The 19,952-nt window shown below is 44.4% G+C and overlaps 1 protein-coding gene across 6 annotated transcripts in view; it reads right to left on the reverse strand.

The window, feature by feature from the left end:
* Positions 1-401: 401 nt before the first annotated feature.
* HHAT (hedgehog acyltransferase) overlaps positions 402-19,952 on the reverse strand; it is a 190,667-nt gene continuing 171,116 nt past the window's right edge. For all 6 annotated transcript variants that reach the window (XM_053383276.1, XM_053383273.1, XM_053383271.1 and 3 more), the window contains one exon: positions 402-734. In XM_053383276.1, the coding sequence (XP_053239251.1) occupies positions 643-734 (92 nt within the window). In that variant the 3' untranslated portion in view covers positions 402-642. The remainder of the gene's footprint in view (positions 735-19,952) is intronic.

Raw genomic sequence — 19,952 nt, forward strand, 5'->3', positions numbered from 1 at the left:
CTTTCAGGCCGAGGGAGCCGGCGTTTGTCCACGAACAGTTTTCTGGGTCATGTGGCCAGCATGACTGAACCAGTTCTGGTGCAATGAAACACCGTGACGGAGGTCAGAGTGCATGGAAACACAGTTTACAGTCCTGCTGCAGCGGTACCTATTTATCAACTTGCACTAGTGTGCTTTTGAACTGCTAGGTTGGCAGGAGCTGGGACAGAGCAATGGGAGCTCACCACCATTGTGTGGATTTGAACTGCCGACCTTATGATTAGCAAGCTCGAGAGGCTTGGTCGTTTAGATCACAGCGCCACCCACATCCCCATACCTACATTTTTTTAAAAAAAACCCCACATTAAAAACATATCTCCAAATAGTTATTGATCTATAAATAGTATCTTGAGAGACAAATACGTTTTTAAAACATTTGCATTGATTTAATGCCCACCCCCCATGTATCTTACAATGACTTCCAGAGTTTCAAAGGCTTTGGCAAATGCATACAGATGAGAAATTCCTACACCTCTTGATGGGCAGCATGTCAGGATACACTGGTATACTGGTATGGCATTGTACATCGAAAGACACAAGATGGGGTTCAAAGGTCAAAGGTCCCTTCTTGAGAGGTCTAGAGGGCATCCCTTCCAATAACTGCTAATGCCTGCTGTAAGTCTGTTGCCATTCAATCCCAACATGAGAGTAGCAATAGAGGAATCCCCAAACAGAGAGTGTCGCCCATGGCCAGCCTGTGAATAGAAGAAACGAGAGATTAGGCAGATGCAGAGTACTAGAATCCAGTGAATGAGCCAGAGATGCAAAGCTCACCAGCTCAGCAACTTTTCAGTATTCGGCAGCTCTGGAAAAGGGTGAATGCCATGCAAGGAATCATTTTAGGAAAGGAATTGAAAAGAAAACTGTCAGTGTTGCAATGCTGTTGTGCACAAATCTTCGGTGCTCTCCCAGCTGAAATGCTATGTACTTAGTGTTCTAGTCACCACACCTCAAAAAAGAGATACTGCCGAGCTGGAAAAGGTTCACAAAATGGCAACCCAAATGATAAAGGGAATGGAGGAGCAACAGGTACAACATTTGAGGCTTTTCTTTATGATATATGGTTCATTTACACATCTATACAACCTGAGCTTATGATGGAGGGATTCACAGCATTCACACTGCAAGAGGTTCTGGCTTCTCCACAGCAGCCTTGGACTTAAGTAGACCCCAAACATTGCTCTCAAATGCTGCTCTCTGACTCTCACTCCAGCCTGTGGCTTATTATGTCCATTTTATAACTCCTGCAACCCTAAAACACTTTAAAACCAATTCACATTTGAGGAAAGAAGGGAGGGAACACACTCATTTGCAAATAAGGTTTTCCCTTGATCTTTTGTTGTCCTAATCGCTCCTTATCCCCAGGCTATGGCCTCGTGTAGAAGGCTAGTCTGGATTTAATTTGCTTTTGACAACATTGGAGGCTTTTCAGTTTAGAGAAAAGGCAAGTAAGAGAAGTGTTTAGAACTATACAAGATGTGGAGAAGGTGGAAAGAGGTAAGTTCCACCCCCCCACACACCTCATGACACTAGAACACTAGATGTACAATGAAGCTGAACGCTGAAAGATTCAGGGCAGACGAAGAAGAGTTTGGATTTGATATCCCGCATTATCACTACCTGAAGGAGTCTCAAAGCGGCTAACATTCTCCTTTCCCTTCCTCCCCCACAACAAACACTCTGTGAGGTGAGTGGGGCTGAGAGACTTCAGAGAAGTGTGACTGGCCCAAGGTCACCCAGCAGCTGCATGCGGAGGAGCAGAGACGCGAACCCGGTTCACCAGATTACGAGTCTACCGCTCTTAACCACTACACCACACAAACAAGAAACAACTTTTTCACATAGCCTGGAAACTTGCTCCCACAAGTGGCAGTGATGCCACCAACTTGGACAGATTTATGGAGGAGAAGGCTATCGAGCTGGATATGTTCCACCTCCACTGTTAGAGATGATATGTCTCTGAATGCCATTCACTGTGAATGCGCTACTGTGTCCAGGTTCTGCCTTGGGGCTTCCCTTTGGCATCTGGTTGGCCACTGTGAGAACAGGATGCTGGACCATTGGCCGGATCTAGGAGGGCTCCTCTGATGAATAAGGATGCCTGGAGCAGATCTGATGCTACCTGGCATCATCTCAGCGGATGCTCAAGTTAGCCCTCCAGGCCTATTCATGTAACTGAACTGATATGAGCTCAGTCCAGCAGGCCCTCCTGCCTCATACCTTTGATTCATTTCAAGCTCTCTCTTTTATCTTTTTCTGAATGGAGAACTAAAAAGAAAAAGGAAGGTTAAGCACAGATGACTTTCTTTTCGGTCTTGGCAGAATGCTCCAGGCTTTGGAAGGAAGTGAAGCAAAATAAGGCGTCCTTTCATTTAAACCATCTCTGGAGAGTGGGCATCAGGGTGAGTAGGAAAGAGAGGAAGTCGGAACGAACACAGCTCTCCAGAAATGCTAAGGGGAAATTTCATTCCACTTAGGCTTGATATCAAATGCATCATTACAGGTTTTTGTTGCAGAGATGTGCAAGGACTCTGTGATTTAGGTAAGGCCAAAGCACCCTTGAAATGACTGCTGTAAATGAATGGTTTGTGTGTTCTTATTATTTGATTATAGAGAAGGGTACAGGATGACATGCAGGTCATCACAGAGAAGCTGAATTCTTCGGTGACATCATTGGAGTCTGCTTGTCACATTCTCTCCTCCTCACATTCTCAGCTCTTCTTGAAGCACTTGCCTCTACCTGGATTTCTACAAACATTTCAATTTGCAAAAATAGAACAAGTGTTCAGAAGTTAGGGAAAAGTGTAGAAAAGTAGACTTTTCATTTTTCCTTTTAAAAGTGATGTTAGTTGCCTTGTGTGCTTTGTAAGTGAGCTAGAAAGACAAGTCATCAAATATTGTAAAAAATCAGATGATATTAATGTCCTTGAACAAACAAGAGTTGCTAGCTTAACACTGTGAGTTAAATGAGTGATTGTGGATGTTGACGAAAGATGAGAAACGTTTCTTAACTTGAATATCTGTGCATAGACTTCTGAATGGGCAACAGCGCTTTTTTCAGCCGGAACTTGCTTCCGCAGCGATGCTGGTAGTGGAGCAATCGGGTGGAGAAGCGTTTCCCCCCCTAAAAAGTGTTGCTTGTTTGCCTCCCCCCCAAAAAAAGCCAGGAGTTCCTGCATCTTTCTAGAAAAAAAGCACTATTGGGCAATATACATGCACTGGTGTAGGTCTCAAAAATATGTGCTTTGCTGGACACGTAGGTGAGAAAGAAGAGTTTGGGATGAATAAAGGTTGAACAAATGAGAACCCTTTGAACTTCTAGCTGCAGTTAGCTGAGACTGGAGGCAAAGCCTTGGGGCATGTATGTGCTCTAGTAGCTGTGGGTAAGGAGTGCCTGTTTCCTTCCATTATGCTCTGCTGGTATATTGCAGAAAACAGCACAACTTTCCCCTTCCAAAGGAAACTAACCCTGGGAATGCTGCTCATGGGAATTCCTAATGTTCAGGGAAGCAGGGAATGTAAAACGAGAGGAAAGAAAGCATTTCTGATCACTGCTGCTCAAAGCAAAACCAACAAGATTTTGTACAGCTCCAATTTCCTTTGGAAATCATAAAACTGGAATCCAGGTTCTGCTTTAGAGTTGCAACACCTGCATTACAAGCAGCAAGGAACTGCATGTGGGCCAGTTGCGTGGAGCTGCATGCAGGCAAGTCAGGAGCTGGAGTCAGGAGATGGTCAGCAATAAAAACAGTTAACTCTTCATTCATAGAAACCCAAACAGCTCAGGTGACCACAGAAACTCTTCCCAGCAGGTCTTGCCCCAATGAGCCAGTTGCGAGGACTCAAGGTCCCTGCCTTCCCACAGCTGCCTGTCTCCTCCTCTCCAGAGTTTTCCCCAAACAGCCAGAGACTGTATCTGCATGCAACTAATCTCCCCTCTGTGTGTTCTGGGAGCTCGGGGGGGATGGGAGCTGGTCGCAGCAGCAGGGGGAGACTCTCTGGGTTCTTCTTCTACATATAATTTTTATTAAATTTTCTGTTTTACAATTTAGAATACTCATTTAAACATCCGTAAAATATCAGTGACTTCCCTTCTTCTCTTTCCATGCATCATTTTGCATATCACAAATCCCTGCATATTTTACATAAACTAAACCATTCAGTATTCCATTATTGCATCCATCAAAACTTATTTACACTGTTGAATTTATCTTAATGCTGCCAACGTTTTCAAGAGTACAAAATCCGCCCCCACCATATATTCAATAAACATTTCCCAAACTTCTCTAAACATACAGTGGACACTCGGGTTGCGAACGTGATCTGTGCGGTGCATGGGTTGCGATTTGGCGCTTCTGCGCATGAGCAAAGCGCAATTTAGCACTTTTGCACATGCGCGACCCCCGAAACCCGGAAGTAACCCGTTCCAGTACTTCCGGGTTTCAGTGGGTCTGTAACCCGAAAAAACACAACCTGAAGCATCTTTAACCCAAGGTATGACTGTATGTTCTTCTTGTTCTCTTATTCTATAAGTTAAGTCCGCAAGTTGCACATATCCCATCAGCTTAAGTTGCCATTCTTCTTTTGTTGGGACCTCACTCATTTTCCATAGAGACTCTCTGGATTCTTCAGCAGCCTGCTTCATCTCTGTCTCCTGCCCGCCCCCCTACTCTCCTGCCTCTGAGTCTAGACTGCTCTCTGTCACAGCCTCTTCCTGCTCACTAAACCCTGCTGCCTCTTCATCTTCCAACACCTCCTCCCCCTAGTCTTCTACCTCTCACCATGCATCGTCATCCCGGGGGGGGGGGGTTCCCCAGCTGGGGCCTCTCCCCCCTCCTCTGCATCCAGCCAGTCCATGCCACCACCCCAGAAAACAGTAGGAACATTCTGAGGTTCTTCTTTTCCTTCTAAGGTAAAGGTAAAGGGACCCCTGACCATTAGGTCCCGTCGTGACCGACTCTGGGGTTGCGGTGCCGTTTACCTTCCCGCCGGAGTGGTACCTATTTATCTACTTGCACTTTGACGTGCTTTTGAACTGCTAGGTGGGCAGGAACAGGGACCGAGCAACGGGAGCTCACCCCGTCGCGGGGATTCGAACTGCCAACCTTCTGATCGGCAAGTCCTAGCCTCTGTGGTTTAACCCACAGCGCCACCTGCGCCCCTTCTTTTCCTTCTAGGGGGAAAGAATCTCAAGGAACTTTCTCGGGGAAATGTCTTGAGAAACTTTGGCTCAGCTCAAGGAAGAAGCACTAGCATTGCTGCAAGGGAGAGCCTCAGCTTTCATTAGGATACAGCGGGCAATGGGGAAAAGGACCCGACAGCATTCTAATGAGGGCTCTGAATTTCTCTGCACTGCAGCATCTGTAGAGCAAAACTGAGCAATTGCATGCAACTTCAATTGTTCTGAATAGAACTTTTCCTGCGTTAGAGACTTCTGGGCTATTCAATAAAAGCTGGGAGAAAAATCAAGCTGTGCTCCTTTGGCCCAATAGTAGCAGCACTTGGTAGGATTGTTTTGCAACGTTGTCCCCACCCCCACCCCCCACACAAACAAAAGGCAGAGTGTCCAAATGGTTGGTGCAGCTTGATTCCATTGCAAGCCCCAAAGGAACAAATAGATGTTGGCTCTCTCAGCACCTTCCAGTTATTTATTGCATTGCAATGCTGGAAGATAGGACTCTGCTTTAGGTGAAGGTCAGGCCATTTCTTCATCTAACCCGGCATTGTCTACTCTGACTGGAAGCAGCTCTCTGGGCCAGTAAAAAAAAAAAAAAAGGTTGCAGGTGCTGGGAACACATGGCTCCTTCCAATTTAATTGCTGGATTAAATACCTATAGTGGTATTCAGGACACGGGTGATGCTGTGGTCTAAACCACTGAGCCTCTTGGGCTTGCCGATCAGAAGGTCGGCGGTTCAAATCCCCGCGACGGGGTGAGCTCCCATTGCTCAGTCTCAGCTCCTGCCAACCTAGAAGTTCGAAAGCACACCAAAAAAAGTGCAAGTAGATAAATAGGTACTGCTCCAGCGGGAAGGTAAACGCTGTTTCTGTGTGCTCTGGTTCCTTTACCTTTTTTTTTTTAAAGTGTTATACAACACTAATCCTACTCAGACTAGACCCATTAAAATTAAAGGACACGACTAAGTTATGACCCATTTGAATGGGTCTGTTCTGAGTAGGTCTTATTCCACCCCTACATTTTGAGTTTTATTAATTGGTTGGGGGCCAAATTTATTTACTGGGACCTTAAAAGTCAGGAGACATTTGTTTACATTTTGAAACTATTTTGGTTCTGGTTTGTTACAGCAATAAGACCTGGAAAAACAGGAGAGCCATAGTATGCAGGGGTGCTATTGAAGTCGTATTTGTTTAGAATTCTTCTTTATCTACTGATGTATCCACTGAGTGCTGTGTCCTGCTTATGAATAGATAATGGTTGTCTTTGACCAGGAACAATAAGGGTGGTGTTTTTTTTTGGGGGGGGGGGTACATTAGGAATCACCTTTTCCCCCAACCTGATCCTGCTCTTGGGAGGGGGGAAATCCACCCAGAAAAGTGAGTTTTGGTCAGGATATGCAAAACCTAGCTCAAAATCCTAAACTCTCTGGGTGTGGGTGGGTGTGCATGCATACATGCACATGTGTGTGATGCTACCTTTGTGTGTATGAACAAGAATTTATTCCCTACTCAAAGCAGCATAATTAAATTTAATTTTATAAATGGGTTCAATTTATATTTCACCTTTCCTCCAAGGAGCTCAAGGCCATAGGTGTGGTTCTGCCCACCTCATTTAACCCCCACAGCAACCCTCTAATGCAGGCTAGGTTGAGAGGCCCAAGATCACCTAGTGAACTTCGTGGCTGAGTAGGTATTTGAACCCTGGTCTCCCAGACCCATCACCCTGACCACAACACACTGACTCTCACATATATATATCTGCATGGTGCATAGAAGATGCCTCTTTGCCAAACACCTTCTCCCCAGCATCTATTTATGCTGCCAAGGACTAAAGATGGCATTTGGCTCCCAAGTCCCTTTTCTAATTTGAATCCTCTGCACAATGCAGGCGGCAACTGTGCATCAAACCATACATGTGATCAAAGGGGCGGCTGCCGTTGCCAGAGCTAAAAGTAGCTCAGTAATTGAAAACAACCATTTCCTGCAGTGAATCGATGTTGCAAAACTTGGAGTGGGATATTCTGCCCCCCCCATCCCTCCCCCACCCCCATTCTTTGTGGCAGGCAATAGATCTTCAGCAGTGTATAAAGCAGCAAGCACTTTTTTAAAAAAGCACAAAACCAGGCTGCATGAAATCCAGCACTCAGCTTGCCCCCAAATCGTTTTTGGGCTTTTTTTGTGCTTTGTCAGATGGCTATGCTGCCAGGAGGAGATTTCTTGAAAGAACAATGCCTTGCTGTCATTATTTTCTTTTTCCAGCTCGAGAGGTACGTGCAAATTAATGCAGGGAGGACTGCGGTGCAAGTGAAACGCAGAGTGCAGGGCTCAGAGGTTTCCATTAAATTTTCCACAGCTTTTTGAGAAAGCTCAGCTTTAAACAGCTGCTTCGGTAATTGATTTACGCAGGGAGAGAAGAGCCCAAATCCTAACCAATCTGTGATCAATAATGGTTTTTTCTGCAGGCTGAAAAGGACGCTGGGGGCTGGGGAGTTAACAGTAGGTGGCATGTAGCTGACTTTGACGCCTTATTTTCTCTTTTCTATTTGTACTTGCTGTAATAGTCAATTGAAAACGTAGATCTAACTCTGACCTCCTCTGTCAGCAACACTGATTACCAGCCAGGAGCCTGTTTGTTTTTCAGTTGCCAAAAAAAATGGGGGCGGTGGGGGGCAGAATCAGTAATTTTCATCTGCTCCACTTGCTTCTGACATTTTAAATCTTAATTTGAGTTTAAACATCATCTAAAGCTAGGGCCAGGGTAGATAAGATTTGCAAGACTGCACAGTCAAGAGCCCGCATTGTGTACACCACAGGAAGGCACCGATAAAATTTGAATGTTGCAGATAGAAATAAAAAATTTTGGGGGGGGGGATACAGCCCTGCAGCAATGAGTCAAAAAAAGAAGTACAAACAAAACCAGCCCTTGACCGGTGTAGTTCCAGAATCACGAAGGCTATGGAAACAAGGCAAACTCAAATGCTAAAGAGGAATGTGCCAGCCATGTTTCTGAGAAAATGAACTTTCAAGTCCTCGTTTTATCTTACTTCCTGACAAATGAATTCACAGCAGAAGCGTATTAGCTTCTAGGGCAGTGAATGAAGTGGAAGAAGAGAAAGCTTTTACAGTAAGTACCCAGGAACAAAGCAAGATCGTCGTGGCCCCATCTGCATGACACGTACAGTGGGAGAGCATCTCTTTCGCATACCTAAGTTCCCAGGCTCAATCTTCCTCAACATCTATGTGGCATTTGCCCTCCTAGGTGGGTCATAAGGAAAGGTTTAAATGCATGTGAAGTGATTGGCCAGTGGGAACCCAAGGGGAGGAGTTAGAGTTGGAGTTGTGTGGAAGTCGGTCGAGTGTTAGAGAAGGGAGAGTGAGGATACGTCTGTGTTACAGAAAGGTAGCCGTGTTGGTCTGCCATACTCAAAACAAACAAACAAACAAATTTCTTTCCAGTAGCACCTTGAAGACCAACTAAGTTAGTTCTTGGTATGAGCTTTCGTGTGCATGCACACTTCTTCAGATACGTCTGTGGGTTGGGATAGTTTGATGTGAGGGAGATAGAGAATCTGTTGAGAGGAGTCAGATAGACAGTTGGGATAATCAGCTAGAGGAAATACGAAGGTATAGGCCGGTAAGAACCTAAGATTAAGAAACTGACAAGAAAAAATATCTGAAACCATAAACTTGTTAAGGCTTATAAAATAAACTTGTTTATTTGGTTTAATGTTAACAACTGTCTGGACTCTGTGTGTACCCAAGAGAAACAGGTTGGTGGCAGCGGGAAAGCAATCACAGTGGTGGCACAGGGATCAATAGACCGTCAAATGTCTGGGGACCCTGTGTGATCGCCACAATCTACAACTAGGGGTGGGAGAGACTCCTGCCTGAAGCTCTGGAGAGCCACAACCAATCATTGCAGATGATACTGAACTAAATGGACCAATGGTCTGACGTGGCCTAAGGCAGCTTGCAGGGTGTTCCGAAGACAAGCTCTTCCACACAGCAATGAGAGTTTCAGGAGCCTTGTTCTCTTCTGTATCTGGCCACCCTGATAAATAATCAGTGACAATGTTGTGCTGCTCTACCCCACACTTAGCAGTAATAGTTGGCATGTTTGTTTGGCAGCATGTTCACACTTCTGTCTTGGTGGCATCTATGCTGGCTCTGTCACATGCACAGAATGAAAGATGTCAGGATCCTCAAATAATGTCCTCTGTGGGGAGCTGTCCTCAGGCACCAGGCCTCTGGGCAGACCAAGTCTGAGCCACAAAGATGTCTGTAAACATGACATGAAGGCTGGCAACATCAACTCTGCCATGAGTGCCTGGAGACACCCGACGGTCAGGTCATGTACCCGCAGCAGTGATCAGAGGAGGAACAACTGCTGGGAGAAGTGCAGAGAGAAGAAACACCATCGTGTATCTCAGCAGTGAATCCAGACGGCTTCATCTGCCCCAGCTGCAATAAAACATGTCTCTTTCACATGTGGTTTCTACAGCCACAGCAGGCACTATAACTTGCCAATGGTTTGACTTTACCCCCTCTGGCACGCTCTTCCATTGTCTCCCAAGACAGGCAGATGCCAACAGAAGACTACCTAACACTATACAGTGGTACCTCGGGTTAAGTACTTAATTTGTTCTGGAGGTCCGTTCTTAACCTGAAACTGTTCTTAACCTGAAGCACCACTTTAGCTAATGGGGCCTCCTCCTGCTGCTGCTGCTGCACTGCCGGAGCACGATTTCTGTTCTCATCCCGAAGCAAAGTTCTTAACCTGAGGTACTATTTCTGGGTTAGTGGAGTCTGTAATCTGAAGCGTATGTAACCTGAGGTACCACTGTACATTATTTTGTGTCACACAATCTTTGCAGGAAACGAGGCCAGTGCAAATTGCATTAACCCTCTTCAATGTTGCATTGTTTTGGTGCAGGGCATGCAAGGAATCTTATAAACAAACAATAGCTTTATGAGGGGGACTAATTAGGAGCTGCTACTCCATTTTAAGAACCAGTCTGGATAGCTCTCCAGGAATGCCAGCAGCATGGATCACTGCCCATGGGCAAGGGCTATGTAACAAGGCTTAGGAGCACATCCTACTTAGGAGCGGACCCCATTCTGAGCTTCTTCAGGTGTCCAGGAAATTAACCCGGTCACTCTGGGGTTTCCAGAGTGGATGTGGATTATTTCACCCAGCGCTACATTCAAATGGTCTCTCGTCCAATGCATGTTTGCATGTTAGATATATAAGCAGATAGACCAACTGTGCAACAACCAGAACGTGTAGATATTCTCATTGATTTAGACTGCAAACCTGCAACAGTTTCCTGTCAAATTAATAATTCCATTTACCATCTGCTTCAGTTTTTTTTGTGGGGGTGGGGGTGGCACACACATTATCACTGAGGTAGACTACCTGCTATAAAAATTCAGCACAAAACCCATTTGCATTTTTAAAAGACCCTGAGAACACCTTTTAATCCATTTGGGGTGGGGATAACAGTCCATCCAATTATTTCTTGCAGTGTTTATACTCAAGTGTGGACCAGTGTCGTCCAAGGCACACCATCAATCATTCCTCATAAATTATAATGGCCTTAAATGTAAAATGCTTTGCACCGTTTACCGTGTAAATACAAAATCAATGTAATTTTCCCTGATAATGACAGGATCTCTCTCTTTCTGCAATCAGCATTGTTCATTTGACTGAAGTCCTGATAATTTAATGTACTGTCATGCATGAAACTGGATTGTCACAACAGATTTAGAGAGAATGCCGAGTTTTAGCATTTCATTATGGCGAGTCTGAGCTCCCAGAGTATCTTTCGTGTCTGAAAGGAGATCCTGAGAACAAGCAGGCCTCAAGAATTTTGATCATAACACATTCTGGCAACCAGTAAATATTAAATAAAAACTGCAACTCGCCAATTTTATGACTAGAATGTCAAATTTCTGGGAATGCTTCGTGAAACCAGTTCACATAGATGTTGATGCGGCAGGACTATACTGTGATAAAAGAACAGAAACCGACTCGAACGTATTAGAAGCCTTCCTGTACTAACAGGTGATCTGAGAGGAAGTTCTTTTACTGCACCCAAGTTATAGAAATGCTTGTCTGCTCCCAATGAAAGTGTTTCCGTTATTAATTGCATGCATTTTTGCAACGTAGCAATAAAAGCTGTCAAGCTACTGTTCTGTTCCTCTGCTTCCTGCTTCCCTGAGCACAGCATAAAATTCCAAGCAAGCTTTTACATGATCAACTCCTTTGCATGGACAGGGCTGGCTCAAGGTATTTTGCTGCCTGAAGTAAAACAAGATGGTGCTCCCCTCCCCCCAGTTCCACACCCAGAAGCCAATTGGACGGGCAGTTGAATTTTGCTTTGACACTAACAACAGGACAGTGTCATCCACTGCACCACAGAGGAGCAGGCTAACGCAGGCGCATGACAGGCCATGAGGCACACCGCGCACTATCTTCCATCAGAGAACAACAGCCACCTCATGCCACCTGCCACCTGAGGCAATTGCTCCCCTTTTGTCTGATGGTAGGGTTGGGCCTGTGCATGGAGGAAGGACTGGAGACAAAGGCCACATCCACACCATACAAATAAAGCACTATGATAACACTTTAACAGTTGTGGTTCCCCCCAAGGAATCCTGGGAGCTGCAGTTTATTATACCGAAGATTGTTGGGAAACCTCTATTTCCCTCCCAGAGATACCACTCCCACAGTTCTGTGGAAAGAGGGATTGATGATTAAACTCTGTATTTGCAGCCAGCGTCTTTGAAGATAGTATCCCAGGTACCAACTGATCCTTGGCATGAATACCTGAGACCTAAGGACACACACGGCTAATGCAAAGCAATGACTGCAAAAGCAAACATGGACTACAGCTTGCTCCAAGAACTAAATTTGGAGAAACCTCCTGCATTTCTTAGCTCTTCTCTTCTTGCTTGCTGCCCTGGCATACAAATTGAAATCACCAACATCATCTCCCAACATGTTGTTTATACACTGGGATAAATTCAATAGGTTTTGGTTATGTTGCAAACATATCCAATATGGGGCTGTGCCAGCATAGGAATATACACAGAGAGGCGCCATGGTGGGAATCAGGGAGGCAGCCCTTTGTGTGTGTCATTCTAGAAGCCTTTTAGCCATCCGCAGAATCAGCGACATCAATGCTATTGTATGCTCTTGATAGACCCTTTCTAGTAAGCACAGGTGGTGCTGTGGTATAAACCACTGAGCCTCTTAGGCTTGCCGATCGGAAGGTCAGTAGTTCGAATCCCCGTGATGGGCAGCATTGCTCTGTCCTAGCTCCTGCCAACCTAGCAGTTTGAAAGCACACCAGTGCAAGTAGATAAATAGGTACCACTGTGGCAGGAAGGTGAATGGCATTGTTCTGTGTGCTCTGGTTTCCATCATGGTGTCCCGTGGCACCAGAAGCAGTTTAGTCCTGCTGGCCACATGACCCGGAAAGCTGTCTGTGGACAAACATCAGCTCCCTCGGCCTGAAAGTGAGATGAGTGCCACAACCTCATAGTCACCTTTGAGTGTACTTAACCATCTAGGGGTCCTTTACCTCCCCCCTTTTTTTAGTAAGCAGCTCTAATGAGACTGTAGCTAACAAGCAGGTTGGGCTTACACAAGGGATGGGGCACCAGATGTCACTGGACTTCAACTCCCATCAGCCCCAGCCAGCATGGCCAATGCTGGCAGATGATGGGAATCGTAGTCCAACAACATCAGGAAGGTCACAAGTTCCCCATCCCTGACTTACCCTGTTGGATTTGCACTGGGTGAGACTGTAGCGACAACGGAGCCAAACAACACATGTGTTGTCTCAGCTTTGTGTATCTACTAGGCTGGTGTGCAGACACCATAGCAGCTGGTGAATGTACAAACATTTCCAAAGGCACGGTAATTTGTTTTCAAAAGACCATGTTTCATAATGCAAAGCGTACAGATGCCCTGTGTATCTAGAATACCTGAAGTGCTCAGCGCTGGGAGGGGGGCAGGCGGAATACGCACAAGCACCACATGGAAGACCAGAGAAAATATCTGCTTTGCTTTTCCCCTGTCATATTAATGGTGCTGATTCAAGAGGGTTTTTAATACGTGCGAAACCAAAAAGAAATATCTTATAATTACTTTAATTAGTTTCCTTTCCAAACTACCTATAAAAATGATAAATGAAGTTGATGAAGCTGATTTGCATATATCTGCCTCTTGGTGGCTTCTCTTTCCACTTCCCTTTTTAAATCCATGGCATGAAACAGACAGATTGTGCTCCATAAAACTCTCATCTTTCTATGTCACTGACAGGGATATTATGTTTATGGCAAACTGGCAAGATTAATTAGGGATGGGCTATTTTCATTTTGGCATCTATTGCTCTTGTACACATGCTAATAACTTAATGGGTGGTACGGTAGGAATACTACTTTATTTTTTTACCACGATGGTGAGGTCCCTTGGAAAGTCCCTTTGCAAATAAAGCGGCGGCGTCATTTATATACAGTACAACATCTAGACTGACTTTTATTAAGTTGGTGGCGTTGGAAGTTAAATCAGGCCTAAAGTTATGAGAAAGGCTGGAACGGTTTCTGTCATGTTCATGGGCTTAGGTCTACCGTGTGACAGACATGTGTTTGGTAAAAGTATCCTTAGAAATATTTGTTAGGGTAACAAGCACATATTCCAAAATTAGGGCAACTGCAATTTCTAACTATTTTATTAGAAGCAGTAATGGAAGCAATTGAAATTATTATTGGGCTAAAGCAACCCTTGACCTCATGGTAAGCAATGAAGAGGAAGGGGGCAAGACTCGTTTGCTCAGGTCTGCTTCCTTCCCACCCCACCTTTCAAGCTTGTTAACTAAGATCCTGAACATGGAATGGAGCAATATTCATTTTTTTAAAAAAAGGTTGTTTGACAACTAGGAATGGCCACATATGCAGATTTCTGTTTTTCTTGGCTTCTTAGTTTTTTCAATCTTGACTTCACTTCTCCAATATCTTCAATATCAGTTTGGCATTTCCCCTGCAATGAAAATTCACTAGCATTTTGGGGCAATTTCCCCTCCCAGCCCCCCAGTATAGACATTTTTTGGATGCCATTTTGCCCAATACTTTTGCAAAGCAATTCCCCACTATTGCACTAATATACACATTTGTTGGATAAATGGACTAATATATGCATTTTCCCACACTTTACCCTGGTATGTGCATTTTTGCACACACCACTTGACAGGGGAGCTGCACTGCAAAATTCAGAGAAGTGCAACACGGATTAAAGTTTTTTTTTTTTAAAAAAAAATATTTATTGAAGTTTCCAAAAAATTTAAAGAAAAACAAAACACACACACAAAAAGAAAAAAACCAAAAACAAACATATACCTTTCAATAACATTTTTCCTTGACTTCCCCACATCTCCCCTTCTTGTATTCCAATTCAATTTTTAATTCAACAAGTTCCTATCCCCAAATTTTACCTTATTATATTTAAGTCCTTTTTGTTTAACCAATTTTAACATAAATCTCAATCTTGATACATCAAATCTTATTCTTAATACCTTTTTCTAAAGTCGACCCCACTTCCATTTCACGATTTCCCCATTTTAATCTAGAATAGCAAAACAGATTATTTACAAGAAAGAAAAAAATATATATATTTGTACCGCCTTTGGATACCCAAAACCCCACTCCCCACTTTTCCCGGTTTCAATCTCCAACCAATGTCCATCAATCCATCTGGTATCAGCCTGGTGATCTCACATCCGAGGCCCTTAAGTCTCTCTCCTTTCCTCTCTGCCGGTTTTTGTGATAGTCCTTTATGTTAAACGCCAAATCTCGGAGAAGCTCTGTCCCCATAAAGTCCATACTTCTTCCTGCCAGGCCTCCATATTTAAAATTGTAATCCAAATCTTGTTTTTTACTTCTTTTAAGTCCAAATGTCCCAGAAACTCCTGCTTCCACTTTGATTAGATTTGTCTTTTCCTTTAAATCCATCTTTACAGGCCTTTGGCCTGCCAGGTCTCCATAGTTATGATTGTAATCCAAATCTTGTTTTTTACTTCTTTCTTTAATCCTCTGCTGCATTATAGCTCCTCCTTCCTTTCCCTCTAAATTGTCATGTGTAGCTTCTTCAAATTTCTCAAATTCCTTTTCTTGTTCAGCTGCAAGAGTTTTTAGTTCAAGGGCACAGTCTTTTTGTTCTGGTACAAAGACCTGAGTCAAGTCCCTTCCAATTTCCGCGGGTTTGTTTGCTTTTTCATTCAATATTGTAACATTTTTAGCCAAAACAATGCTTTGTTCATGAAGTTTTCCCAGGCTACGAAAGATCTTCTCAAGTGCCGTCTGTATTTTTCCACTTACAGCCATTCTGTAATGTCCCAGAGCCCCCTCTAGGGGAGTACTGGTTACTTAGTATTCCTTCCAGTTGTAAATCCAAAAGTCCTTTATTTTCCTTGATTTTCGACAATTTGTTACCTAAATGTAACAGATATGACCAGCCGAGGCAATAGAAACAAAGTTCTTTCTCTTTTTTTCCCCCTCTCAGCTTTGACAGCTAGTTTGACAGCTGTCAAAGTCTTTTAAATCTCTCCAACAGGCTCCCTCGCGGATCGCTCCCGGGTCCTGGGGGAGGGGTAACAATCCACTTTCAAAATTAACTCTTATCCTCCAGCACATTCACTTAAACTGCCAAAACGTGAAATTAGTTACTTTTGACTTCTCACGAAGAAGATGTTCTTTTCAACCTTAGTTATCTAGTCCTTGCTTTAAAATGTTTACAAGAGGGGGAGACGGACTTCCTCTTTGCGCCTTCCCCGCTCGTGCCAGATCAAAAAAAAAGGAATTTTTAATATCCAATTTCCGTAATACTCACGGGTTGTTACTTTTAGTCCAAATTTCAAAGGAAGGAGTCAGCGCTCTCCAACCATGGCATGCGGCTTCGCTTCGCGGAGACGGGTAGACAGCTCTCAGCTCCGCGCCGCTCACCCCCGGTATGTTCCGGAGCCTTTAAAAAGGCTCCTTTGCAGCGGGGGGGGGACGCAAATGGAGCCCGCCGAGCCTTCAGTTCACAGGCTTCCCCGCCTGTGATTTTTTTCGGGTCCCCGCTTCGCCGTAGCGGTAAAACCCTGGCTCCACGAAGCAGATTTCCTCCGGAGATCGGAGGAAATCCGCCATTACAGTTGCTGGCGCTGACCGGATTAAAGTTTTTAAATGTTTCAGTTTGCTGCTTGTTGTTTTAGAAAGTGCGTATTTGGTAGATCTGCCTTTAAATCCAGACGGAATAAAATGTCTTCCCTGACAACAGTGCCTGAATGATCCTGAATGCCTCCTCCTTGGTTGTTGGGCTGCCCCCATCCCACTTTGAAAACTGAGCTGGGTGCTGCAAATAATTTGAAAAGACTGGATTGTTCCCATATCTTGTGGCTATGCAACTCAGGAAGGAGACCACCGTTTCCTCAGTAGGATGCGTACTTGTCTGTAGCCAAGCATATAATATCTGCTCCCCCTTATTGCTCCCTAATGAAATGCTTCATCTGGAAAAGATAGCCGGGAAGGAAGCGAGATCCGAGGTGCTCGGCACACACAGCCAGAGGCGCAGAGAGGCTTCCGCAAGCAGCTTTCCTCACAGCCAGCTGCTCAGTGCATCGTGATCCCTGCCAAGGCATCACTCTGGTTCATCAATTGACAGCACCTGCTCCCCTCTCAGCTTATTGGATCAGAAACGTCGGAGAACCTGGCTGAGCAATGGCACCAGTGACTCAGCGTTGCCTCCCACAACCTCAGCCCACAGCAGCCGAGTGCGGGAGCCTGATTCCTCCCTTCTCTTTTTGCAACCAGAGAAGCAGACGCATAAAAGTCAGGCTGCACAGTGGCTCTCGCCGTCACATCCTCAAACTGTACACTGGAGCTGCCATCAGATAGTCTTGTATTTGGGTGAAACCACCCAGGGAAACCAGGGCTGGAGTTTCCAACATGGATTCAGCAGAGGGTGAAGTTTAGAGCAGCCTTTGGCAACATGGTGCCAGCCAGGTGCTTTTAAAAAAAATACAAATCCCAAAAACCTCAACCAGGTGTTTTGGAGTACAGTGGTACCTCAGGTTACAGACGCTTCAGGTTACAGACTCTGCTAACCCAGAAATAGTACCTCGGGTTAAGAACTTTGCTTCAGGATGAGAACAGAAATCGTGTGGCGGCGCAGCAGGAGCAGGAAGCCCCATTAGCTAAAGTGGTACCTCAGGTTAAGAACGGTTCAAGGTTAAGAACGGACCTCCAGAATGAATTAAGTTCTTAACCCGAGGCACCACTGTACTACTCCATGGGTAGGCAAACTAAGGCCTGGGGGCTGGATACGGCCCAAGCCTTCTAAATCCGGCCTGCGGATGGTCCGTGTTTTTACATGAGTAGAACGTGTCCTTTTATTTAAAATGCATCTCTGGGTTATTTGTGGGGCATAGGAATTCGTTCATCCCCCCAAAAAAATAGTCTGGCCCCCCACAAGGTCTGAGGGACAGTGGACCGGCCCCCTGCTGAAAAAGTTTGCTGACCCCAGTACTACTCTCCTTAATGCCCCCCAACCCTAATATCTGGAGGGCACCAAGGTCAAGAAGGCTACTTTACCAAAGCAGGTGGGTACCATTTTTTACAAGCCAAAAACAAGAGGGAAAATATGACAAAGTAGTTTGTCAGATTACCGTGTGCCAGAAGTGAGAAAAGATTCACCCACCAAAATTACCTCTCATCCACAACTATGGAGAGGACATGAGTCAGATCCTCAACTGTATCTCATCACTCCAGTTCAGTGCCTTCTCAGTAGTATCAAATGACCTCTTGTGCCAATATGATGGTTTCTTTTATATAATGTGTAGCCCAGACACTGCAGAACAGAGGGGAAGAAGTCTCTGGTTCCAACTCTCAGCCAAGGGGCTGCTGGTGGGTGGGTGGGTGTGTCCGTGTTCTCAGCAGCAGGGAGAATCTGTCCAGATTGTGATGACTCTGGCATCAGACTCTAAAGGATGAGGTGAGGACTCAGAGTCAGAAAGGGAGCTGCATACAAGGCCAGCCCTGAAGTGTGTCTGCAAGAAAAGCCTGTGGTGCCAATGCCCCTCTGGCAAGAGGATATCACACTGCCATCCGCAGGACTCCTTTGCAGAAGCTCTGGTTCAATCAGAGTCTCCCCCACTGTTTTTTGGGGGGGAAACTGTTGGAGCCCCTTTAACTGAAACAACATCTGTCAGTGAAGGGGGAGCATGCAAGTCGAGAAAACTATTCTCTCTCTCTCTCTAATACAAAAGAATCAATACAATTTATGCACTGCTTGATTGTAAAAAAACAAACAAACTCAAAGCAATTTACAAAAAAGACGAAACCATAAAATCGAGAAAAATTCACGACCCTAATTTAAAACATACAAATGTTAAAATATTAAAACCTATTAACATTACTTCAACTTTCTCAGCATCTGGGTAGGCTTCTATAAACAGGAATGTTTTTAGCAGGTGCCAAAAAGAGTGAAGGGACCTGCTTGATCTCAACAGGCAGGAAGTTCCAAAGTTGCTGCCACACTAAACAAGCAAGTTCTTAAAAATGCGGAACAGGCATTATATAGTACCTGTACTTGTAAACATCTGCTCCTATACAGGGCTCAGCCTAAGGAAGACTGTTGCTGAAGTAACATTACAGCCTTGGTCTCTTACAACAACAGCAAGACCAGCGCTTGCTGGCTACACATAAGCAGTCTTTACACATGCATAGTGCTTCTAAATATGGTTTCTAAATAAAGATGCATATGATAGCAGAAAGAGTATACAAAAATAAATTATACTATAGAAAGTAACTTTGCAAAAATGTGTATATTAAGGAAAATTGCATACGAAGATTTGTATATTTGGAGAAATGCTGCTGAATGTTCATGAGGACTTGTTTTTTTAAAAAAATTGCAAGCTGGCCTGGAAGTCTGGAGAACTGAAGAGCAGAAAAAGAGAAAACAAGAGAAACTTAACTTGTCAGATTCATCCATCCCTAAAACTGAGAGCTGAACAGAAATACCATGGAGCTTACTAAGTTTCCAATAAAAATCTTCCTTCTTTTGCCTTTCACTGTAACTAGTTTCTCAAATTCTACTGCCTCTCTAAGGATATTATGGCTCCCCTTCTGTGTTTACAAAAATAAAAAATCAAAAAATCTTTGGAGGCCAGTTGCAAGATGTATAACGAACCAACTCTCAGTATCAGGGGAAATTTTTGCATGAATGAATCTGATTTTACTTTAATTACTGCTGTGAATAAAGAAACCTCTCTCTATTTAGCAAATGTTATGCACTTGTAATTGTCATGTAAGTGGAAAATCAATGTTCTCTTACTCTCCTTCCCCCCCTCCATCTGTAAACATAGCCATGTATTCTAAAAATCAGTAGAAACAGTCACAACAGGGAAATGGTTCCCTTAATTTATAAAAGTTGAAAACCACTGCTGTAGGATAAGACACTCTCTCACTTTTTGTGCACTTGGATGAACAAGCACCAAGCAGAGATGCTCAGCGACTGTAATGTGCTTAAACACAGCCACAAATTCTCAAGGCCTAGAGCCTGTCCATGGAGAAGGGGGCCGTGGGACTATACTGCTGGTCCTGCCCTGGTGTACTCAATGAAACTTGTGCAGATGTCTCTGTAGAGAGACTGTGCCCTGGATTCTCAAAATATTAGGACCTGGGCCTATCTAAT

Source organism: Podarcis raffonei, chromosome 3 (assembly GCF_027172205.1).
Source record: "Podarcis raffonei isolate rPodRaf1 chromosome 3, rPodRaf1.pri, whole genome shotgun sequence".
Taxonomy (NCBI): domain Eukaryota; kingdom Metazoa; phylum Chordata; class Lepidosauria; order Squamata; family Lacertidae; genus Podarcis; species Podarcis raffonei.